Below are 25,789 nucleotides of genomic sequence, written 5' to 3' on the forward strand. Positions count from 1 at the left end.
TTAAGACACTCTATTGATTCTTGGACCAAGTCTACTGCTGTGTTTTCTAGGCCAGTATTGAAACTGCCCACGATCTACTTGCCTCTGTGTAACACTTCTAGAACAGGCATTAGGACTTAAATTTGAACAGTCTTCTACTTGAAATTACTTAGTTCTGCCCCTTTGATTTGAGATATATGTAAACTCTTTTCTTGAATGACCAAAGCTCATATACTGCCTGTGCTGGCTTGTTTGGACTTAGGTATAAGTAAAATTGGGGCATAATTTTTAATTGCAACTATGAAAGAATTATATTTGGTATCACAAGTACTTTACAGCTTGATTGAAGCCAGCACAAAAGTAGCACATTTGTAGTGAAATATTAAATGGACAAATATTTTTGATTGAAACCTAGGGCCCAGTAATTGGGTAGAATTTTATAAGTGACTTCAAGTGCCTGTGAGAAATTGAATGCAGACAATGAAATGTCATGACAGCACAACTCCATGGAAGTCAATTGTCAGGAAAGAAGTGACTCCACACATAATCCTCTCAGCATATGCTTCAGATAAATCAAGGACTGTTTGGCTCACTTTCTTGCACTTCCTGGTGTCATGAGTGGCCTTCCACAGCAGGCCACTCGCTCCCTGTGCAAGACTTCAGTGAGACAGAGAGGAGAGAAGCAGGAGTTGAGAGAGATCAAGGATTAGCGACCAGGCATTGAGATGGGAAGGTAGAGGTATCTTCAAGGGAAGCACTTAAAGAATCAGAATAAGCTGAGATAGAAGGGGCCTACAAGGATCATCGAGTCCTGGCTCTGCACGGCACCATTCCTAAGAGTCACAAGAGGAGTTCTCTCATACTTTTGTTTTTCCAGTCTTGATTGGATAAATGAGCTACAAGATCTTCAGACACCTCTGCTGGGAGCAGACAGAGTTGATATGCTGAGATAATAGTCTAAGATTTAATCTAAATATTGCATCACGGGCTTGCACCCTAGGAGGCGTAAATGACTCGTTCTCAACATGACTTCACTTATGTGACCTGTACCCTGACAATGCCTCATCCGGTACCTGGGCGTGTTTTACTCCTTATTCATATCTTTGACTCAGTCTGTGAAACACAACCTGCTGCTCAGCTTCGCAGTCTAAGGAATGGTTTGAGTTGAAATGAGCTTCAGGCTGATTAACACTTCTGAATGGCTTCTCTCTTGTGACATGTAACAATTAGTTGAATTACCATGATGTTTTCTGGTGTCTATGTTGCTTCCACGAGCACAGATTTTTGTGTTAAGCACTTTCACTGTTACCCAGGGAGCAAAGCACAAGTGTGTCTCTCATGTTGCTAAACTGGTGGTTAAAACCTAGCCATGAAAGCCGATGGAGCTGAGATGTGCCCTTCTGTCTGCAAAAGGATGCCTCACTGCATCTCCTGCTGCGCAAACATGTGTGGATCTTCCTCCACAGAGGAGCAATTTTGTCAGTTTACTGAAGGTTAAGTGTATTCAGTAGAGTTCAGTAAAAAACAATGTAGTTGGTGGTACTGTTCCCATGGCCATCATGCTGTGCTCCCTGTGGGTGGTCCAGCAAGGCAGATAGGCTCCAAATGTTTGGAAATATGTACACAATTCAGGACCCTAAAGCTGGCCAACATGGCTGTCTATCCTACAAGAGTATTGGGTGCCAAAAAAAATTGGGCATTCAGCTTTATCCAGCCCATCATGTTTTTCTTTGTAGCTAAAAGTCTTTCTTAAAACTACCTGCCAAGTGTTGTAGTTGTTTAGCTTTGAGGGTTGACAGCTACCCAAACCTGATTTTATTGCAGGCTAGAGATTTAACTGGCAAGCCACTAAAAATAAATAAATAAAGGGGGTTGATGGTGCTGTAAGAGTTTTGCAGGCCAGACTCAATTTGGATTCTTTTCAGCTACTTTTGGAGCTCTTAGCAAAGCAACAATCAAGCTTTTGGGTCAGATTCTTGAAGTAAATTATTTTATACTTCTTTTGCTTTTTCAAATAATCATAATAGTTAAAAAAAACCCCATTCTGCTTCTAGGGGAGATCCCATACAAGTGAAAGGTTCCCCTTCCCCCTGCACCACAAAGGATCTCTCCTGGTTAGGGCAAACAGGCAGCTTGTGATTTTGACAATAGGTCTTTGTGTTCTGAAGACATAGCATAAATTACTCTCTTCCCAAAGAAGGCTAGGAAGCTAAAAAACAAATCCAAATAAGCTGGTTTCTCTACAAAAGCCAAGCAGAAATAGTGTAATTGAACCACAGTGATGTGTGCTTGCTGTGCCCTGACCAGTGTCCAGGACTGCCTGCAGTTGAGAGCTTTCCCCCAGGCGCTGGTAGGAATTCTCAGTAGCCTTCCCAAACACCAGTCTCTGGCCAAAGCTGTGACCTGGGAGCTAGAGGAAGCATCAAGTGATGATGCTCTACAAAGCCATTTTATTTATGGTACTTCAGACTTTCTGGATTGGCCCATAGACCATTGTATCAGTCACAATTTTAGCCTTTCCCTTTTTAAAATAGGATCATGATTACATCCTTCAGGACTTCTGACCTTTTTTTTTTCACTGTTTCAGTTGCTGATCTCTGATTTCTCCCTTTCCCTTCAGGGATTATATTATTTTTATTACTTGTTATTCTTTATTTACATTTCTCTTTTTTTCCTGCTGAATAGTCTACAGGTTCTCTTTGGCGATGCATTTAAATATTGCATTTGCCAAATGGTGCTGTTGGAAGTTACTCTTCCAAATTTAGAGCTTTTCATTGTTCTGTAAATATTTCAAGCAGAAACAGAAACCAGAAGCTTGGAATGTTCATTTATGACAGATCAAACCTCTTACCTTGTTTGTTCTGAAGCATTGGTGCTGAGGGGAAAATCACATAATTGCATAAATTGTTGTAAGTTAAGGCTTGACAAGAACTTCAGAAAGTTCTAACTAAATTTGTTTTGTCAGGAAATTACAAAAGTAATTCCGAGCTTTGCTGAGCTGCCTCTTTGCTGACAAAGGAGAAATATAGCTAAGGAATATGTAGGAGAAATGACACTATTTGTCTTTCTAGTTTTGCTTTACAGTTTGCATAACTATTAGGAGGAAGCTTCTGGCTTAATATGCACCTGGTTTAATGCATTAAATGTAGCCTTGAATTTCACATTCCTTACAAGCTGTGCTCTAAATATTTGTTGTGCTACTCAGATTCATAAAAGCTTTTGATCTACCTGTACTGTGAACTTTTATTGAGCTCTCCTTTTAGAACTGGAGATGCTTCACATCTGGGGATGGTTGGTTCACATGTCTGTGACATACAGTCATGTGCAAGCCAGTGGCCTAAAACTTCAGCACTGTCACAATTTGGAAAACACAAAAGACTGTCAAACAAATTACAACTTGTGATACAGAAGGAATGTTTATGCCTCTTGGTAATGGACCAAAGTGTCACAAACTTTATTTAGCTGTTGCAGTGTGCCAGTTCCATCTGTGTTGTAGCACTTGCTGAAACAAGCTGACTGTGGGGAATAATTGCCTGTACACATCTGATAAACTCTGTGGTTAGGGCAACTGTTCTCTTACATAGGAGCAGCCTTTGAAGAGCTGGCTGTTGTGTGCTTGGCTTGTAATTGCAGTGGCATGTAGGAGGAGAGAAACAGGAGGAGATAAGGGAGAAACAGTTTTTATAGCCTAGAACCGATGATACCTGTGAAGAAGCGTCATGTCCACTGGAGGGATTAATAAGCACCCTGAGCAGCAGCACTAGGTGTCTGCTGTGCCACTTAATCTCTGAATTGACCCAGATGGTTGGATCAACTGCAACCTTGATGCATTTTCTGACCTGTAATAAATGTGGAAGAAGCAGAAGTTATAGAACCTCTTTGAGCACTGACATGCCATTGGGTTTTCATAAATCCCTGCAAGTGTAATGTTGGCAAATGAATATTCATAAACCAGGCTATTAAAATTTTAAGGGAACCTTGAGGGGATGATGATGATGTCAAATTCCAGAGTTAATTATAGAGGTGGTAAAGTTCTTGGCTAACTAGGCTGAAAATACTCTCACAATAGTTTTAACACAATACAACAATCAGAGGCAGCCACGGTGTTGGATGTAGGTTCTCAATCTCTTAATATATTCCTTGAACTGAAAGTCTAGCAGTGCAGGGAAGAGGAAGTATTCACATCCAGCTACCATGGAAATAAATCAGCTTCTGGTAGTTGAATTGCTGTTTTTCTTTTGAACTTATTTTTGTCACTGAATTGATTTCAGTTTCTGGCTCATTCACTTGTCATAAATTGCCCTGCAGGGTTGGGCTGCCCTGCTCTGGTGGCTCTCTTGAAAACTGCCAATTGTTATATGCAATCTGTAGTTTTCATGAGCCTTATTACAGGGAATACTAATACCTCACTACCTTTACTTACTTGAGGCAGCAATCAGTTCCTACTGCATTTTTTGACAGCATTGATTAAAACTCCAGGAGAAATGCCAATCCCACATATTTTTTAGCTCACTTAGTTAGAGCATGGTGCAAATAACCATGGTTGTGGGTTCATACCCCATACGGGCCATTCAGAGTTGGACTCAATGATCCTTGTGCATTGTTTGCAACTCAGAACATTCCGTGATTCTTCCTATGGTATTGTAGTAGTGCAATGGGCAAAACTACTGAACGTGGTTATAGCTACCCTGGAATCAGGAGGTTAAAGCTCTAAATTGTGGGATCTTACTGAAATTAATGTTACTGATCCACTTCTAATTATATTTCCTTTCTTAAATAGAAAGGGTGAAAAGGAAGAACATATTACTGTGTTTCTCAACTCAAAATTTGTACCACAGGACCCTTTTAATAGCACAATCCATAGAAGGAAGAGGAAGAAAATAATTCTTGGAATTATTTTTTTTTTTAGATATTGTATAAAATTAAAATCTAAACCAAACTAGCTAATTTGGTTTGGTCAAGAAACAGCTGAAAAAAGCACTGTAAACATCGATGAAGCAGTTCTTAAATCCAAGCAAAAGGCCTGAAAACAACTGAATCTCAAAACAGGTTAAATTGATTCTGAAAGTTTAGAATCATTTGGAAAATCATTCCAACTTGCTTTGAAATTGAAATCTTTCTTCTTAAGAGGCAACTCTTCAGCAGTCAGTAAGTCTAATAGAGATACTTTGTGACCATGAATATGAAAAAAGTCTTACATTTTGAAATGCATTTTTTCAGAAATAATACTTCTAAGAGCTCTCATCAGTTCTGGGAGTGCAACAGGAAATTGGCAATGTCTAGTGAGATGTGATGCAATTTTGAGAGAAGGAAAATAATTTCGTAACCTCATCTTTCAGCAGCCCTTGTTGTAGGGTGACTAAAGAGGCAGCATCTGCTCTTGGGTGTAAAACAGGCTGCCTTTTTGACAGAGGCCTTCAGAGTGCTCCGAGAGGAAAGCAAATTTATCACTTGCCTGGTCCTGCAGTTTGCATGATTAAGTAAGCATGAGGCCTTCCACACTGCTCAGTTTTGAGTCCTTTTCCTTTGAGAGGGACTTTTGCCAAAGAAACTGGGTCCTGCCCACCTTCTTCCTGCTTACTAATGATGCTATAATAATGTGGCCTCTATACATGAGATCAGGTGAAAAAATAAAAATATACATCTGCAAGATGTATTTCATAATGGAGAAGAAAGTTCAAGACTGTTGTGGATGAAAGGCTTTTGGATGTCACATGCTGGCAGCCAAAGCTGTGCTGATTGCATCCATGCAGGAGACAGGAAAGTTACTTGTCACAGAGGAAGAACTGAACAGATGACAAACCTTCATCACAAATCTGTCCACTGGAAAGAAAAACCATGTTAGTTGGAAAGCTAGGCTTTTCCTTAGCAAAATAATATTTCAATAAGTATTTCCCGTTCTTACTCATATCAACCATCCATCAGAGGATGGATATGAGTGGTTCCTTTCACAGAAGCCAGTTGTCTCTGTGAACACTGTGGTCTAGAGGGGTTGGGAGTGAGAGGCTGGCTTAGTGTGGTGGTCCAAGTGAAGTGGATTTTTTTTCCTCAGTTCAACAGCACTGAGCCAATGCTTCAGGAGTGTAGGGAAAAGTGCAAGCTAAAGATTGTGTAGAGTGTGAACTTTAACTTATGGAAGAAAAAAGGTTTTTTCTGCAGAGGATGAAAGTACCTTTAAATAGATACCTCCTCTTTCTGTTTTGCTTTCATACCTTTTTGTATGGCTCCTCTGTCTGACCTTGGCAATACTAGGGAGAAAGAAGGTAGGGAAGAAAACCTGAATGGAGCTTGATGGAGTCTCTTTTTCCAAAAGAAAAAAGAAAAATTTCTGAAGATATGCCAGCTTTTCTAGCTGAGATTTTTTCTTTGTGTGAGAGAAAACAGGGTGGACAACAAAAATGCAGATCGTGATCTTTCACTTGAGGTCAGCTTATTTCTTCAAATTCATGGGGTCTGTTCTTCTCCCTTGGTCTCCTCTGCCTCTAATGTTCCTGAGGACCCTGGGAGAGAGAAGTATCAGGAAGATGACTGGCCTCAAGTTTTACTTACATTTATTTTTGTCAAAGTAGTCAGTGGCTGTGTAAAAATAGTCTCTTCTCCCTGTCTGTGGGAAGAAGGGGGATGTGATCTCAAGGAGCCATCTTGCAGGTATTGCTGGGAACAGCCAAGTGCCAGCACCAGGAGCTGCCCCGAATTCCTGCCTTTTGGTACATTGATGGTGTGCAGCTTGAGTTTTACATCCAGTCCTTTGTCAGCACTTCAGCCAGCTCCTGTCCCCCTCCCTTTCATGGCCAGTTCTGCCTGTGCCTTGCATGTCTGTGGCCTCTGGTGTGGAGCTGGTGCTTGTGCTCCAGAGCAGGTACACTGCAGTCCTGAAGATAGCACTGTGCTCCAGGCAATGCATGTCCCAAGAGCGCAGCTGTGTGAGCCTCGTCCTTGCAGGATTTGTATGGAGCTCTGGTCTTCGCCTCTTTCCTTTCATGATTAATAAGCAATTACAAAGGGGTTTTTTGTTTGTTTGGTTTTTCAAACTGTAAATTCCACGCTTGTGGGTTTTTTTTCTTTTTTTTTTTTTTTTTTTTTTTTTTTTTTTTTTTTTTTTTGTTCAAGGAGCACATGGCTGTATTGATTGTGCAGAGCTGCCTGTCATTTTGCCAAGTTGTTGTTAGCTTGCCTGTGGCCAGGCAGCATCTATGAAAAAGCCCTGCCTTGCCTGCTCCCGCATTGTTTCCAAATAAAGGCATGTCTGAAACCAGAGTTAAGCCTCCAACTGCCGGACCTTAAAGAAAGGACTTTTTACCCATGGATTGAAAAGAGGTGATTTTTCTGCAACAAAATGCTCCTTCCCCACCCCCTTCCCTTTCTCAAATTAGGTGAAAAAGTTGCTTTAAAATTTAAATCACGCAAACAGCATGTTTTAAACTCATTCTCTCTGGCAGACAGCTAGGAAACCTGACCATCAGGCCTGGAGTCACCTCAGATTTACTAAAATGTCCAGTCTATATATTTTGTTATACATTTAGAGCAGCTTAAACAGAAAATGTTCATGCTCCTGGCCATTTAAAAGTGATCCTTTCCTCATCTATGTGAGGAGTGGGCAAGGTGAATGACTACTTGTAATGCAAGGTAGTAGTTTGAGTGACTTTGGTTTTTTTATTATTTCTTAAGCCAACAGTACTCTTTATCATGGTTTAATACAAGTCTGAGGTGGCATAATAGTGTTTAGCTGTGTATGATCTAAGGACATAGCTAACATGAGGTTGTTAGGAAGAGGTAATTTATTAGACCAGCTGGTATGGGGGGAAAAAATGAGCCAAGCTTGCAGGCACACGAGCACTTCATCAGGTCTGAAATAGAAGCAGCAGATTTCAAGGTTAAACAGAAGTTATGAAAAACTGCTCTGTTTAATCAGACATGCACTGAACTGCCAAAGAGGAGCTAGCTGGTATGATATTCCTTCAGGGGAGGAGGGAGGGTGGGAAGATGATTGTTGTACTGTAGAAAGAGATAAGGACTTCATTGCCTGTTAAACAGGGGGAGGCTATAAAACCAGTGATGAGCCCATGACTGTTCTTAGTATCCTGGGGATGGGAAATTTTAGTTCTTTGTCCTCTCTTTGTAAGGTTTTGGTTTTGTAGGATTTTTCAGAATCATGATTGCAACATCAGTAATTTGTAGACCAATAGTTGGTTTTATCTAAAGGAACTTTATCAGACAAATTTAGTTTCAGGCATTCTTTGTCAATTGGTTGCCATCCTTAGCCTACACTGCTGACTTACGTAGTTACTTAACACCAAGTTCATATTTGTAGAGATAATGGCTGAAAGAAGAAAAAACAAACAATGTAACCTCTATTGTTTATTGGGGTTTTTTAAGCACAAAGTATTTACTTTTAAAATCTGATCAAATCTATTCTAACAAAAAGTCCTGAATGCTAGTGGCTTTTAAAAACTCTAGTCTTTTACTCAAGCAGAAGCCAAATTCAGAGGTGAAATGTTTAAAAAAATAGGTTTCAAGTCTTTGTAGAATAACAGATGCTTTACTTGTGCTGCTATCAGAGATGGCAATGTGCTGTTCCTAAGATTTGAATTAGGTTATCTTATCAATGTGATTTCAGTCAGATCTGTGATTTTCAGTACAGATCTGATGATGCACTCACTGTCAGTATGTATTGGACTGTACACTGCGGAGAGCAGAAGAAAACTACTTGGTACTCTTTAGAAAAAGCTTTTCAATATTTTTCTGTAGTGCTGTATCCTAAATTGATAAATATTATAGTTAAAGCAATGACAGATTAAATATGTTCAAGTAGAAGTCACAATTTTCTCGCTGCCTCATCTGACTTCTTAGTTATGTTTAATGGGCTGTCTGTACAAATGCTCTCTTAATTAACCTCTGTGTGTAACTGAAAGTTACAGTATCTGCCTTTATCATGCAAGATTGACTTTCAGTATCAGTTATGATGGTCAAAACGATTGATGCTGTTGTAGTGGTGTCAGGAGTCCCAGGAATCAGCCTGTTCATTTTTCTGAGTCCCACTGCTGTATGTTAGGAGGGCAGAGCTGTTTACTCAGCTGTGTCCCGTTTGTACAGCAGGGACTGAATAGGTAACCCTGGAATTTAACCCAAGCCCTGGGTAGGTGAAGGAGGTCAGAAAAGCTTAATCTAATTCAGATAAATTACTTGCCAGGAAAGGGTATAGCTGTACTAGCATTTGTCTTTCTCTGCCAGAAGACAGCTTCCTCCTACCTGCTGAACCAACAATTTGAAAAATGTTGTCAGGTATTGGGAGCAGTTACACAGCAAGTGGGAGAGACTGCAGCATCTTCCATGATCCTTGATGTTGCAGGATATGGCATAGCTATGCCTTAGCTTACTTGAAGGTAGTTTTATGGAAACTTTTAAATATTAAAATATGTTAAGATATCCCTTCCATGGGTACTTGAGTCACAGAACTCTTTGATCACATGGCTAGTATTTGAGCTAAGGTTTTTGTAGTTTGCTCTCAAATTAGTCAAGAATTTAGCTGTGATTAGCTGTGAATGCCCTCCACCATTACCACTTCAGCAGTATTGCCAGTGCTTTAACAACCTGTCTTATGAGACTCAGGAAATATCCTGAACATCTACACTGGACAGCAGATCACCCTCAGACTCAAGGGATTTGTGGTACTGAGTATGGCCTCTCTGTAGCAAGTTCTTAGGGAAGGAAATATTAGAAGCTAAAACTAATATATCGTTTTAATACTCCAAAAAGGAGTAGCAGTATTAGACTGATATGTGGTGTGGAACAAGTTACAGAAAAGCTGTAATCTAACTGGAGCTTAATGGAGTATGATGGCTCAGTTCTAACAGATAGGGGCTTTGTATATTGGCTGCATGTGTGTAAGTAGCTTTTATTTATGGCAGAGGTAGCCAGAATGCTCTGTAAAGTTGAAATATGAGTATTTATAGGACTCCATCCTGATTAATAATTCTTGGGCTTGGAAAGAATTAGCTAGCATAATACTTGATGGGATTAAAAATGGGAAGGGGAAAAAAGTTAATTGAAGCAATTTCAGTCGATAGAAATGGGTTAACTGTATTGTAATTATTCCAATTCAATTGGAGCCCAAATCTGTTCTGAGATATTTTTTCCAACTCCTATCTCTTCATGAGGGTAACTGAAAGGAAGCTAAAGGCCTGCTGCAGTCTCCAAATTTGAAAACTGAAAAATTGTGTACAGAGCCCTCATTTGTTTGTTTTTCTCATGATAGAGGATATTAAAGAGGAAAAAAGAGTCAATGAATAGAAGCACTTAAGCCCTGTAGATAAGAAAATAGAAATACAAAGTTAGTTTTATTTTTGTGTAGTGAGGGATAAATTTGTTACAATATTTAACAATGGTTGCTATTGGATGTAGCCATTAATTATTTTCCACAAAGTAGCGATCGTGGAACACACTCAGTCGTTTGCTTCACTGATTCCAAAAAGAAACATAACTAACAGTATGACTTCCACAAAGAAACAACTTTTGAAACAAAACATGAGAGTAATCCACACTAAATGTAGATTTCTGGCATTCCTAGAGCTGATTCACATTGGCACCCCTCCTTTTACTCCTTTTTCTCCTCCCTGCCTTTCTGTTTTCAGAAGTAATTTTTTGAGATTACCTGACTTCTGCTGTTCTTTGTGTCCTGATTGCAAGACAAAATGACAGGATAGATGAGTTGTGTGTTTATTCTCACATAAAATATTTTAACAGTCAATAGATGAAAAAAATCTAAAAAAAACCAATCAATGAAACATTTCTTCCTGTAAAACCCAGTTTCTATGCAGGTGTGTTTTATGCACCCACAGACCCTTGAAATACTAGAAACTGTATGCTCACACACTGTTCTTCATAGTGACTTGCAAGAAATAATGATAATGCTTAGCCAAAAAAAGCTCTCAAAAAAGAAACCAATTGAGAACTTACATATGCCAAATTGTTTAATAGGATACTTTCACACATATGCACACATACCCTTGAGGGTGGAAAGTGATAATTTGACTATAAAAATGAAATTATGGTATCCCAGTGAAATCCCTATATAGTGTCCTCACTAGAGCAGACCTCAAGTTTTGTTCAGCCTTCATTAAATAGCATTCTAGTGCTCTGGGTCTCCTTGGATAGGATTTTGATCTTTTCCTGTATATTGTGAACTAATGCAACTCCTGGACTTAGTCCAGCCTGTGCTGACTTTACATCTGGACTTTGGGTATAAGCTGCTGATTGTGGCTTCAAACTTCTCAGGAAACAAAAATAAAGAGCTCAAGAAAATGATGCAGCTTTTCACAGTGATCTCATGCACGGCCACATGCTGTCAGGAATTTAAAGTTTCTTGTGCTGGGTTTTAATGCAGGCATACTTTCCATGGCAGTCTGAAATACTGCTGCAGTTTAACTTACAGCCATTGGCAAACAGTATCTTTACAAGACAGTCTGAATGTCCTAAAATGTGGCCTTCACCGAGCCTTTCTTTTTTGTTTACTTGACTATTTATGAACATGATTTTTTTAAGTCAAAGCAATCTATGTGTGTGCTCAACTGCACTACAAATTGTTAAATCATTCAGAGAAGCTGGTGGATTACTTAACTCTTCTACTGCTGTATTTTATTCAGTTTTTCCATTAACACTTGAAAGTCAGGCCAGGTATAGAAAGGCAGTGAGGGAAACGAGCATCTTGCTTGGACTTCAACATCCTTTGTGTGGAATGTAGATATAGAACTTAATAGTAAATATGCCAGTAGTGCTGGTGGGCTGAAAGGAAGTTCCCAAATGGCTCCCAGAGGCTCCCTGGTGTAGGAAGGACTGTCTTCATGCCATAGGAATGCCTTTCTGTAGACTCTGTGGGCAGGACACTGTGCCCACTCTGTGTGAATAAACTCGGTGCATTAATTTCGTGTGTGTCTGTCCAGTACATGCTCTGTCAAGGTACGGAGGCTCATGAATGGCTGCCTTTGATTGCTTGAATCACAAACTGTGGGCCCGGTCTTTATGGTGCATGTGAGGATGATGGAGCATTTAACAATGAAGCTTCTTACCCAAAATTCCCCGAGGCTTGCAACATCTCATTTCCCTTGAGAACTGCAGGGTCCTGGGTTTGGAGACAGTGTGGTGTGGTGGCAGAGAGAAGTCTTACTGCAGAACATACCCCATTTCCCTGCTGGAGTTTGCAGCCCCTCCTGAGGTCCTAGGGACTGAGAATTCTGAAGCATCACCTGGCACACAGCTGTGTCCCACTGTGCTAGGAGATGTTGTACTGTGCTTGTCTCTGATTTTGATGATTATACACTGTTCCTCAGCAGGGGTTTTGCCTCACTTTTAGACAAATACCTTGCAAGGCAAGGTATTTTTTCTTTGCCTCGCAAGGATCTAGTCCAGCACCCTTTTTGTTGTTGGTGTCTTACTGTAACAACCAATGGTCATTAAGACATCAAGGGAGTAATTTCTTTCCAGCTCTTAATTTGTTCAAGCTGCCTGTCTTTTCTCTTGTTTAAGGATGTCTCTTTCCATTACACATGCTTAGTGCCTCTCTTGAAACAGTGCAGCATTCCTTTGATGGTATTCATGGGACAAACAAGTTGACTGATGAAGGGAATTTACCTGCAAGAAAAAAATGTCCAAGAGTATCAGCATGTTTACACTGTGACCTTCTGGTTATTGGCTGCTCCACAGTGTGCTGCTGAAGTTAAGCTTTGTGCATTGCAGTTGGTTCAGCTCTCACTAAAACAGCTCCTTAATTTCCTGTGATCAGTTGTCTCCTAATAAAGTGTGCTAGGTTGGACAGACCTTTACTGAAATCTCCTGGAGAAGGAAAACAAAACCCTTCTCAAAAAGATGGCTGGGTTTTGCAGGAGATAAAATGAATTGGGTTAAAAGAGGCAGTGAGGAGACTGGGTCTCTGATGGGAGAATCTGCAGTGAGAGCAGAAGAGCCGGGGGAGAAGTGAAAGTACATTTGGAAACACTGAAGAATAGAAGTGCAGGGGGATTACCAATAGTATGGGGTACAGGAAGAAGGTGGAAGTATACAGAAGGCAGCAGAAATAAAATCAGAAGTGAGGGATTGAGAAGGATGAGAGCTAAAGGGAGACTAAAAGGAGTAGAGCTAGGAATGGTGGTTCTAGTCTTGGGAAGAGGAACTTTGGAGCAAATGCAGCTGAGCCTCTCCAAGTGTCAGTAAAAGCTGGGGTGTGACTGAGCACTTCTCTCCAGCCATCACACGAGCATCAATATTGCACCAGCCCTGGGGGCTGTTCCCTGTATGCTCATGAGGTGGCTCTGGGAACCTGGATTATAACAAACCTCTTGGCTCCCCAAGCAACTGCCCTTGTTCTTTCATTTGTATGCTGTTTTCTCTGCTTACTTCATTTCAACAAAGTCATGATGTTTTACTGCTTGAGCTGACCATCTGTAGACCAGGGGAAGAACACCTCCCCGTTACCTCACTGAAACCCCATCTGTCTTCTCAGTGAATGTGTGCCTGCAGCACATAACTGGTGATTACATGGTGGATGTGTTTCCTCTCGTGTGACCAAGAGCTGGGGTGGCAGCTGATTCTTGTAAGGTCACTGGAGGAGGTGGCCTTTTTGGGGGACTGAGTGTGGAAAATATGCTTCAGCCTTGATTTAGGCAGAAGTCTTATGTGAGCCATTATTCTGTTCTTTCAGCATCACCTTTGCTATGCATGTACAGATTTTGCTGAAATTGCTTTTCTGGCCTGTACTTGAAAAATTCAATGAGAACTTTCCTCTCTAGCTCTGCACCAGTCAGGTTTAACTGACTACAATAACTGTGCTTTGTCCTGAGCTGTGAAAAAGCCAGGTTTCTTCAAGAGGGTGACTTCCCTACCACTTAGGTATCCTTCTGCATTTAAAATATTCAGAATACAGATTTTAAAAAATGCTAATTCTACCTTTTTCCCCATCTCTAGCACAGAGGAGGAGATACTGCCGTATTTCCAAAATTCCTTCCTGAAGCCTGTCTTGGAATTCATAATGTCCGTGAGCAAAGATGAAAAATGGGAGTGTTAAAATGGAGAAAAGTCAGCTGTAACATTATCTCCCATTTAAAATTAAAACAGTGAAAGCATAAAAGCATGGGAAAGCCTTTGCTCATGTGCAGTTACACAAATGATCCTAAATTAACTGGTGACAAATAGGCAATCACCTGTGAGGGTGTCAGAGTGTTCCCTTCCAGATGTGCCTATGTTTATTGAGATTCTCCTTTTTAACCAAGAGGAGAAGTAGTGTTCCTCTGGTACTTTGGATTTGTCAGTGTGTATTCAGAGAGACTTGAAATGAATGGGTGAACCCATTTCCTCTAGCAAAGCAGTTTTCTCTAGCTTTTCTCTCATCCCAGCATGAAAGTCTGTGAAATGTGACTGATTTTCGTAGTTCCTGGATATCTTGACTTCTTTCTAAAACTTCTAACAGGTCTAATGCTCACACAGCAGTTCTTCTCGTTCCTTGTGTGTTGTTTAGTTTCCTCCAGCATTCATTATTGATATTCATAAGAGCATATTGTACTGCTGATCTAAGCAACTTGGACACAAAGTGAGTCAGCTTATTTTAGGACTTACCTTTGTGTAATCATGCCTGACTGGCCCCTTTTTGAATGTGTGTGCCCCATTTCTTTGTATAAGTGAAGAATATTTTGGGTGAGAACAGACTGAGGAGAAAGCAATTCTGAGCCAAGATCTGTGTGTGCACCTGGGCACAGCTTCAGCCCAAAATTATAATGGCTAAGCTTACAAACTATCAGCTGTTTTTTTTAAATGTACTGTTTTAAGAGAGAATGGGCCATATATTTTATTTTTTAAAATTACAGTAGCATGAACCCCAGGTTCATAGCAGGAACAGGACATAACTGTGATTGGTTACTTCAGTAGGGTGATAACCATAGTTTAGTTTTACTCCCTGTGTTCAAGACAATTTTCTAGCTGAATCATATGATAAATACATCATTATATCTGATAGTATTGGGTAGGTATTTAAACCTTACAAGGTGGTTTTGATGAAGGATGGAAATGCATTGTCTGTACTGGCCTGAAGGGAAAAGCCACTGTGCGTGGCCCCTCGCAGCAGTCTCGTGGCAGTGCTGTGGTAGGAGGTGACTGTGCCGTTCTCCTGTGCCTGCCAGCTCTAACCGCAGAGCCGTCTCCTGGCTTTCCTCTGGCTCTGCCGGGAAAGAGGCTACGGCAGTATCCAAATCTAGCATCTTGAAGTTGCCTTAGGAGTGGTGTAAAGAGAAAATAGACTGAATCACGAGGGAAGCAGCAGCAGCAGCAGAGATTTTTTATTTGGCCGGATAGCTATTTTTGTGGAGGGTAAATCATTACTTTTGAAGCTATCAGTCTGAATTGCAGTGAATCTCACCATAACTGATCAAGAGTAATAAATAATTAAATAGTAGTGCTCAAATGAGTGTCTCTGCCTTGCTTTCATCTAGTTCCCTTGGTTCTGGTGTTTGACAAGTACCTGTCTGCTGCCTTGGAGCTGTGAAGGTGGCTGTTCATTCCTACACTGCTGCCCTACTTTCGAGCAATTCATGCAGTGAGAAACCTGATTATTTTTTCAGTCGAGTGGTCCTACAATGCGCTGTGCTGGAGACTGCACCTGCACTCCCTGCAGTTTCACGCTGCCTGTGGTGAAGCCAAAGCATGTCCACCTCAGCCACGAGTGGTGGCTGGGCTTCGCCTGCCGGGCAGCGCCGATGTGCCAGGGGTGCCGCGGCCCAGCAAGCGCGGGGATGGCGCAGCGGCGGCCCGGAGCAGAGGAGGGCTGCGAGGCTCCAGCTGCCGCCGGCTCGCAAGGTAAACACTGGTGACCTATAAGCCAGCCAGTCAACTCGTGCCTGGCCTTATTAGGCAAGCTGCGGAGCCGCGTCTGGGGACGGGACATGCTGCATGAGACGCGCAGCGCGGAACGGATCCGGCGCAGACCCCGGGAGATACGACCCAGTACTGCGGTGCTGACGGCGAGCTGCTGCTGCCTGAGCCCAGCTGTCACCGGCACTGCACTCTGCCTGGCAGATACCAAGAGTTGTGCTAGAGGTGGCTTTAGAAAGTGAAATCCTTTTGTGTAAATGTTGGTAGCTCTTCCTGGCGTGTTTTTTTATGTGCTTGGTTATTACCTTAGGATGCCAGTTCACGCTGTCAGTCCATATACTGAAACACTTTGTGGGCCTTTGCTGGGAAGTGTGTCTTCATTCCTTGCACTGCCTGCTTTCAGAGGAATACTGGACTAAGAGGAACTAATTCATATTTTTAAATGACTTTGCGACTTGTTTTTCCTCTCTTATTATGCAGTTTCATGCCCTTTATTGGAAAACTGATTTCTACTGGCTAAAACAATTTTCTCGCTCCCAGAAGAAGAGGAATATTGGCACCCACTTTCTGTGTACAGACTGGGACTAAGCTAGGTTGCTTCATACCCACCTCATAAAATCTGACTTTCACATGGAAGAAGCCTTTAAAAAAGTATTTACGTTTTTCCTTTAGTGTAATCTCCATAGATTAAGACAAACAGATGCTGTGCAAACTTTCCCAGGCAGCTCTGAGAAGGCTCTTCAGATCTGGCTTGTGATTAACTTCCTGGTGCCCCCCTGAGCACCAAGAATGTTAGTGATTTTTGCAGGGGCCTTGGGAGCGAATGAGGGCAATAAAGAGAAAAACACCATAGCTGCCACGAATTTAAACCTGCTCTCTAGAGAACAGACTCCAGAACTGCAGCAGCACTGGGTTAGCTTTCTTTCCTCATTAATTTTTGCTGAGCCATGTTGGTTGCAAACTGAGCCTGGTACATGTACCTTTTTCATAGTGCAGTGACAGTACTTGTGGTTGAGCTATCCTACTTTGACCATCAGCTCTTGAATAAAGCATACATTTTTCTTTATTTCTTTTAATAAATATTGAATTTTCTGAGAAAGCATTGCAACATGCCATGAACAGGATGCGAGCTGGGGTCATGGATTTCTTCCCTGCAAGGTTGCTGTCTGCCTGAGGCTTGAAAAATTATATTTCAGGGTAAGTATGCAGGGATAGGATATGGCCTGTGAAATGTCACATCACAGTGGTAAAGAAAATTGAAGAAAATTGGTGTTTTCCTTAGATGACTATCACAAAGAGCCAAGGAGCCATGTTATAAATTCTTCCTTGGGGTATGCGTGCCTCGCTCTGCTCCCTTATTGGGCTTTTATACATGTGCAGAGGTGTTCAAGAGCAGCCAGGAGAAAACTCAGTAGTGTGGCAGGGCTTCTTGTGGCACCTAACTGCATGGGGCCACCTGCTGCTCCAGGCAAGGAGACCGTCATGAAGCTGAGGCTTCATGACTCCAGTGAAGGATGTGACTCACCCTGTGCCTTCACAGTCTGAGCTGCAGCTGCTCCACAGAGAGCTGTGCTGTGAAACGCTCTCCAGTGCTGTTTTGCTGGGTAAAGTGCCATGTCTCCTCAAAGTCCTTGAGCTGTTTAATGATTGAGATTGTGTGCATTGCTGGGAGAGGAGTTCCTGCCTTATCCTCCTTTCCAGCCATTGGCTCAGTGCAGAAATGGCCGTGTTCACACCTGACATCTTCTGTTTCTGCTTTGGGCCCAGAGACAAATAGGTGTGACTGAATTCAGATAATGTGCTCCACTGATAGATCTGATTGCCACGTAAGAAAAGGGCATGTGGCCTTTGAGCTTACTTGAAGGAGATCCTCCAGTCTGATCCTACTCCTAAAGAGGAAAACCTTGGACATCTTTTAATTATGCTACAGTCTTGTCATGCAGTTTTACAAACAGTGATATGGGAGGTAGGGATGTCAGGGGACATTGGATTCATGTTCCTTACTCTGGAAGGATATTCCTTACTTTGTGTTACAAAACTGAAAGATACCAAAATCTCCTTTTAGGAGTAATTAGTTGCTAAAATTGAGTGGAGTGAAATCTGAAATATTAATCTGGAGATTGAAAGGGGATTTCTAGTGAGGGTACAAAAATACCTGTTGTTCTCCCTTTTCCCAGAGCACATTACTAAATAGCCAGTACAAAAAGACCATCCATATTCTTTCAGCACATTTTGTGCTACAAACCTCAGTCCCCCTTATAAATCTTACTAATCAGCTTTTTTAATCTCTTTGTGTATGACCTGTTTAAAGTGCGCTACATAAGCAATGCAGTGCTGAAGTTAAACTGAAGACTTGTCCAAAACACAATCACTGGCCAAACATAAATCATTTTGCCAGGATGATTATTTGGAAAGGATTATATTTGCTTTCCGCTGGAGTGATGACACCATGTCAGGAAACTTTATCCTATTTTTAAAATTCGTAAGAATTCGTAGAGGAATTAGCTCCTCTAATAAATAGGAGCTTTATCCTATTTTTAAAGCTCGAGAATTAATGAGAATTAAATCTCATCAATTTAAGAAATGAGAAAATACCACTTCCCCACATACATGGGGTTTGGATGGAGAAAGCAAACCTGACTGGCACTGCCAACCCAGAATACATACTGTGATTGCAATGTGGGCTGCTGGGACACGACTTGAGCTTTTAAGTGATTGTACTACTGAAGTAATCTTCTGGGAGATTTTTGACCTGGCCTTCAGCTTTGGGCTGACTTCTTGAACAACTTGGCAGAGATTGCTGGAGACTGGGAGGAAGAGGAAATAAGAAAAGGGAGTGCCTTGTCACTTTCCCTGCATACCAAAAACTGACAGGGTGGCATGGAGTAGGTGAGAAGCCTGCAGCCTCGGAGGGGAGGTGAGATGGACTGATGCAAAAGAGTTGTCCGATTTAGCCCAGTCTTCTGGCCTTCATTCCTGCAATCATCCACAGCATCTCAGACCTTGGCATAACTCATTTTGACTAGCTAATCTAAGGATGCTCACCTTGGCCAGAAGAGCAGTTGAATAAAATTCATGAGCTCCTTTAGATCTCTACCCATGGAGGGCGGATGAAAACATCACTTCATTATTACATTTATACAGATCATCTCAGTTTTCTGTGCTGTTCAGAATCCTGTTTACCTAACTAGCATATTTGCAGAAAGTTTCATGCAGTCACTGTGCGTTTTCTTTTCTCTGCATTGTTGATTTCTTTAAAATTTTATTTTATTTTTAGGTTTTCTTCAAACAGCTGTCATGAACTTCTTTGATTTTTGCTTTTATGATAACTACAAGTCACAACAAAGTATCTACCTCTCTTTATCACTTCTAAACACTTCTAAATATAAATTCATAAGTGATCAAAATTGAAGAGGAAGAAAGGCCTGATCTTGGTGTGACCTGGTTCATAACTCCTTAGGGCTTTGGGGCTGGCAGGCCTGTAAGTTGGGAAGTGTTTTGCAAGTCGTTTAAGCTCCAGCTTTGATTATAGCTATTAGTTTTGCCAGACAAAAGGAAGATATTTTCCTTCTCTTCCTGTGGGAAGCTTCAGAACAACATTTAACTGCCAGCTGGTCTTTCATGAGCTGTCTCAGATTTGAAATGTATACATGCTTAACCTCGAGCTCTAAGCCCAGATGACTGCAAACTTAGCTTCCCGCTGGGCCACCCCCTTTCTGACGGCTGAACTGTTGTTCTCTCTGTGTTTGCTTGTGTTGGAAGCTGCTAATGCTGAAGAATTAATGATGGCAGAGGGGGACCAGAACATTACTACTGATTTGTAACACAGCCTTGATAACGTAGTTTGGCTGAGCACACTTGTAGGTCCTGGAGACTGGGTAATTTTTGAAGGACAAACTACTCTTCCTCCTTTCTTCATCAAGTATTGGGAGATGAATTTCTTTTCCTCTAAAAAAGGTTTATTCTTAAACCTGCTGTTTTCAAACAAGCAGCAAAATGTTAAATCCAAGACTTCTTTTCTTGATACCCTTGGTTGACTCTGCTGACTTACTGTTTTTGCACTTTTTTCTCCACTTCCAAAGCTGGTTAAGGGCCAGCACAGAGGCTCCTCTTGTGAAAGGTGGTCCCTTTTTGGTGGAAAGGAGGGACAGAAGTGGTCAGTTACCTACACTTCAGTATTCCAAATGATCTGTGTGAAGTGCATAGCATTGCTATAATACCCAACTGCTCCAACATCTTAGAGTTTTAATATTGGAAGCAATGTTGGTACATACCCCTCATCTTGAATCAACACTGAATGAACTCTGAGATTGCAGATTCTGCAAAGCAGCACAGTTTCAGTATCAACAGCAGCGCTAGGAATGTTAAATCATAGGTCCTGTGCACAGAGCAATGGCTGGTGATCGCCTTTCAACGCAACGTGAAGAGATCTCAAAGCCAAACTCTAGGTATTTTTGTGAAGTGCTTGATAGAGATTCTTTTTTTAATTGACTATTTTACTTTCCCTTATAATATCTCTCTTTGTTTCCATGGGTTAGCCCCTGGATTCTTGACCAGCTGTATATAGTAGGAAAAGGAGTCCTATTTGCACCAAAGCCTATCACAGATATTTCTTCCCAGGTGGTGGCCAGACCACTTGGAGAGACTGGCTTCTTACTGTGCACTGTAGGCAGAATCTGAACAGCACAAGCAAGAGCCTATTTAAAAATTACACAATTGTGAAAGACATTCCAGAGTTTTCCTGTCTTTCTGCAGCTCTCTGTGCTTTCCCTTCTGCACCTCATTCACTGGGACAAAATGTTGAGGATGATGTATAGCAGAGGAATGGGGGAGCCTGACCCTGCCCTCCACAAAAACAACCATACCCCTCCTCTCTGTTGTAGGGGACATTGCCAGACAGAGGGGTGACATTTGAGCTGAGCTCACCTCCTTTGTTAGCCAGAAGAGTTGATCCCTTTCCTGATCATAAGATCTTGTGCCTTTTTCTTTGTTCTTTTCATTCACGTCCTGAAAAGCACACAGCAAAAATAAAAGGGAATATTTACTACCACTTTAGTTGTTAGGCTGGGTCACTAGGGGAGCAGGACCTAGCAGAGGTGCTGCAGCCGGAGGAACGATGGTTAGGACTGTCTTTCTTGGCAGCCTTGAGCTATTGCATCAGCTCAGCTGTCAACTCTAACGTCTCCTTCAACCTTGCCAAAGATTGCAGACACAATATTTATCAAATGAGTGGTGCTTACCTGAGCTTTATCAGAAACTTCCCTTACTGTGTACCAGATGAATTACAGGTGCTTAAAACTGCTCCAAGTAATAATAATTCTATTTACAAGATCAGGTAAACAGTCTTCAGACTAGCAGGGTTGGGAAAGGAGGTTTTTTTGGGAACAGGGTCTCTAGTTGCTGTACCAACACATATCCTGGTCCAGAATTTCCCATTAACTGTTACCAGCAGCTCCTTTGTTAGTTCTGCCCCATATTATTTTTGTGTTTTAAGCACACCTGCACTTATGCCTAGGCCAAAAAGCACCAGATTTTCATGTTAATTGCAGATTTGGACTAGTGCAAACTGATTACAGTTTTTTTTTTTTTTTGGTTTTTTTTTTTTTTTTTTTTATATATTAGGCTCAAGTACATGGAGGCCTTCACAGCTGGTCAGGAGTTCACAGCACTGTTGGTTTGTGTTCTGTTGGTAGTGCTGGTAGTGGTTAGAATTAAACACAAGAGGTGGCAAGGTTACAGGCAACAAAAAGAAACATGGTATGTACCATCAAGTATTTCTGAACAGAGAAGGTTACTTGATGAGTCAGAGGCTTCAAGGCCATATTCCTTGTGTTGGGTGACTCTCGTTCCAGGGAGCTCTGGACTGTTGAAAGATCAGCTAAGAAAAGGTGCTTTGATTAGGTTGACTCCAACGTGATTTATATTTTTAAAAATAAATAGAGTAAAACAAATATTAGGTGCATTAGACAAGATGGAATGCATGTTCTTCTATCCATTGCAATAACTTGAATTTCTTCCTAATATCCTACCCCTCTTCAGCTTAAAGCCACTGCCCCTTGTCCTACGTACAAGTCCTTGTAAAGTCCCTTTCCTGCTCTCTTGCAGCCACCTTTAGGTACTGGAAGGTGCTCTAAGGTCTCCCTGGAACCTTTTCCAGGCTGAACCACCCCAGCCCTCTCAGCCTGTAATACTGATAGTAGCTGAAGTCTTTTGGAAGGGAAGAAGTCTGTTGGAGGGAAGCTGATAGACTTCCGTGTTTGTTTGGATGGGGTTAAGTTAAGCATGGACCTGTTTCAATCACACATTTAATACTTCTTTGTATCTGTGTTAGACCATCAGGTAGTTCAGTGGGGGCCACTGAGCCAGGGTTATTGCAGCATTGCAAACAAATATTACCAGACTTTAAAAATTAGCTAAAAGGATTCCAACTCTTCAATCCAAAATCCATCAAATCTATTGAATAATAATAAATAAAAAAAGGTAGCTAGACAGTACTTTAGTGCAATTTTTCGCCTTCTGTCTTGAATTAAAATATTTGGAGCTGTGGTGTCTGTTCTTAAATCCCTACCCCCACCAGTAATTTTGCTCATATGTTATCCATAAATCTTGTCTGTTTTAAATGTTCCAACTAATAGTTAGGCAAAACATTTAAGCACAATGCTATGATTATCAGAGTCCATTTTTTGGCAGCCTGGGTGCTGTTTTTCTTAAATAAGCACTGCAGTTTATCCTCATTAGAGATATGAAGGAATTATTCCTCTTCTCGACATTTTTTCTGCTGTTGTTGGGGGGTTTTTTGTTTGTTTGGTTTCTTAATATGAGGAGTCAGGGGCTCTGCATTCGTTTTGCAGGAATATAATGTGCGATTTGGCTGGATCTTTGAAGTGGTAATATTATAAATCTCCCAATCACCATTGCCCAATCTGTTTTAGCATTCATGTGCCTAATTTCTATTCGTAATCTGATTACTGGCTTGAGCTGCTCCGGCTTGCAGCCTATTGCTATGCATTTACTGTACTCCCTGGGACGCGATAGCCTGACAGCTCCAGTCCTGTGCTATGAAAAATCTCTACACGATATTGCTAAGACAGGCCTAAGGGCTGTGGCTGCTTGAGAATTAGCTGCTATTGTAGTTTCTCTTTGCCGAATCCTTTGTTTGTGCAACCATGTTCAGAAATCCTTGGATCTCCAGCTATTTGGGAAATGTTAAATACTCTGAGGAGCAAGGTAAGAGTTCCAAGAAGATAAAAGCAAATGCAGTTTGTGTGTGTTTAATCTCTCATATATATGTCTGCATGTGTAAATGTTGTTTGACTGTCTCTCCTGCAGCTGCATTAGGTACTTTAGCAATCAGTATGCAGTTAGTCACCTAGGCTATTTTGTTATTTCCTAAAGGACACTTTGGAAAGATCCGATTAGATGGATCTTTTAATTAGCTTAGCATGCCACCGACTTAGGGCCTTTAAATATACTAAGTAACGCTGGAAGGTTATATCTACTTTTTCTTTTCAGATTGTTCATTTAAATTTCCTACATATTAAATTATGGATATTGGTTTTATCGGGTAGTTTGTGCCTAAGAGAGAGGGAACTCGACTGAACAAATGGTTAAACTTGTGAACAAGTCTGATTTACACTTCAGTAAAGATACTCTTAATTTTGAATAAAAATATTTTAAATTGCTATAATATGATTATGAACATGTTTAGAATTCTTCAGTAAAAAAGGGAACAAAATGCTGTTGTAAATATTTTTCTTCTGTCTATCGAGTACAGTGAGGTTGTTTTTTTATCTTTAATTTAACCATTGAATAAGACTCTGCTAAACTGATGTTTCTTTTGTGGGCATATTTATTGTCTTTTGATGCAGAGTTATTTACTTTTCCTCCTGTGTTTGTATTTAAGACTCCCATATTGTGTTAAGTAAGTTTTTATTGGGCTTTAATCTCCCCACATGGTGTTTAATTTGAACAGGAGGAAATACATAACATATCAAAACTCCATAATGGAATTTAATTGTCTGCTAAGTTTTTCTGTGTTTGGGATGTGGGGGAAGATTGGGACTCACCCCTGTGAAACACAGCAAAGTTTTAAGATGTTTTTGAGGCATTTTAGATGTGGTGTGTATGAATGTTGCTGAGTGTGTTTAAAGGGTGCTAGAGCCAAACTGGCTGATGTGCCCCTCCTAGCAGCCCTTCTCCTTCTCTGCTTCCAGGGAAGCAATGCAGGCTCCTTTCTTCTGTTCTCATATTCCCTCCCCAGTTTTGGCTGGGCTAGGCAGAATTTCTCTGTGGTCTACTTGTGGTTTTCATGGTGGACAGCTGTTCCAGTGCCAATAATTCTAGGATGGGTTGCATCCTGTTAGAACAGCTATAAATTTAAGATATGCCTGGTTCTGATTAGCTAAGCTGATACTGAGCTGGGCTTTGGAAGTTAGTGCATAGTCCTCTCAAAGTAATATAAATCTTGCCTTTTAAAGGATCCATATGGCTCAGAGTATTCTTTTTAATGCTGTAGTGTAAAATATAAGATATAATGATTTATATACCATTCACACTGTTTTTCTTACAATATTCTGTTTTGATCTAACAAGATGTTTTTATGTAATCTATGTGCTTTATTCTCCATTTAATGGAAACAGAAAATGAATGTTAACAAAAACAGGAAAAGTTGCCTATTAAAGTTGAAGACTGCTATTAGCAAAGCTGCTTGAAATCTGCACTGACTTGTAGCAGATGCTTAGAAAATGCCTTTTTGCACATTTTAAGCTTCTTTATAAAGTTGTTAAAATAGTCTTTTTTTTGTTACTTTTTAAAAGTTTTTTTTCAATCTTTATACATGTAGAGGTGGCAGAAGGAAATGGAAGAGGGTAAGAAGTTTTTGAAATGCTTAGACAAAATGTACATTCTCTAAATTAAGACCCATATTGTCATAAGTTTCATTAAACCCTTTCTGCAAAAATAAGAGACATTCTACCCAGACTTAAAATACTGTGCATAAGCAAAAAAATATTTTTTTGCAGTTAGGTCTTCCTTGAAATAGTTAAATCTCAGCTCTGAGGTAGAGTAATAGGAGTGAAGCTGCAACTGAATTGTTCTAAAGTCTGGACTGTGTTCTAAAGTCTGGGTCTGTTTTTGAAAAATAAAATGGTTGCTGTGTCAGTGACCAACTGTTTATTAATGTAGGGTCTTGGGTAGTAGATTTAATACAGATGGGGACGGAAGGCAATTTTTCATTGGGAGTAAGTTGTCAGTAGCTCCATGTGTTTTTGCACAGCAGTCCCAGAGCAGGACCTGCTCCCTGGCTGGCAGTGCTCTGGGGTGTCTTGCTTGCACCCTCCTGAATGGAGGGAGAGGGTGCTTGGAACCCTGTTCCCCCTTGCCACTGGTCATCATTTAGACCCTCTGGTGATGCACTTGCTTGCAGAAATGAAAAAGTTTAATCTAGGAGAGGTTGGGGAGATTGCCCATTGCTTGTTATGGTTCACAGAATTTTGGGAAGGCTTTGTCATACATGCTTTTTTAACATAAGGCTGCAATTTTGCTCTCAGTGTAAACATGAGTTCCTCTGTGAAATGCAAGTTGTAACACTATTCAGAAAAAAAATGGGAGCTTCCAAACAGTAGACAATCTTCAGAAATATTTCTGTCATGGATGGTGTAATACTGTTGCAACAAATCCTCAGCTGGACATCTTTTGGCTTCTGCAGTGAATATGCAGTTTTTATACTAATGCCAGGCTGCAGCCAAAAAGGCTCTTGCTGCTTGCAGCATTTCTCATTTGCAGAGTGCTTCATAAACAAGTCCATTGCCTATTTTATAAGCTGGGAAACAGTGAGTTTAAATGATCACCTCAGGCTGTGTTGCTACACCACAAATATTAGGACATGGCAGTTCCATAAAGTGTTCCATAAAGTGTTGATGCTTTTGATGTGTCTACTGTCTGTACTCACTTTTGCAAA

The 25,789-nt window shown here is 40.9% G+C and overlaps 1 protein-coding gene across 19 annotated transcripts in view; it reads left to right on the top strand.

The window, feature by feature from the left end:
• SVIL (supervillin) overlaps positions 1 to 25,789 on the top strand; it is a 133,708-nt gene that overhangs the window by 43,173 nt on the left and 64,746 nt on the right. Inside the window, exon 1 of one of the 19 annotated variants that reach the window (XM_068172605.1) lies at positions 22,983 to 23,058. The exons of the other annotated variants lie outside the window; for them this stretch is intronic. Within the exon in view, the coding sequence (XP_068028706.1) occupies positions 22,998 to 23,058 (61 nt within the window). The 5' untranslated portion in view covers positions 22,983 to 22,997. Of the gene's footprint in view, positions 1 to 22,982; positions 23,059 to 25,789 lie in introns of those variants that run through there. 19 annotated transcript variants of the gene reach the window in all.

The sequence above is a fragment of the Anomalospiza imberbis genome, chromosome 1, assembly GCF_031753505.1.
Source record: "Anomalospiza imberbis isolate Cuckoo-Finch-1a 21T00152 chromosome 1, ASM3175350v1, whole genome shotgun sequence".
Lineage (NCBI taxonomy): Eukaryota > Metazoa > Chordata > Aves > Passeriformes > Viduidae > Anomalospiza > Anomalospiza imberbis.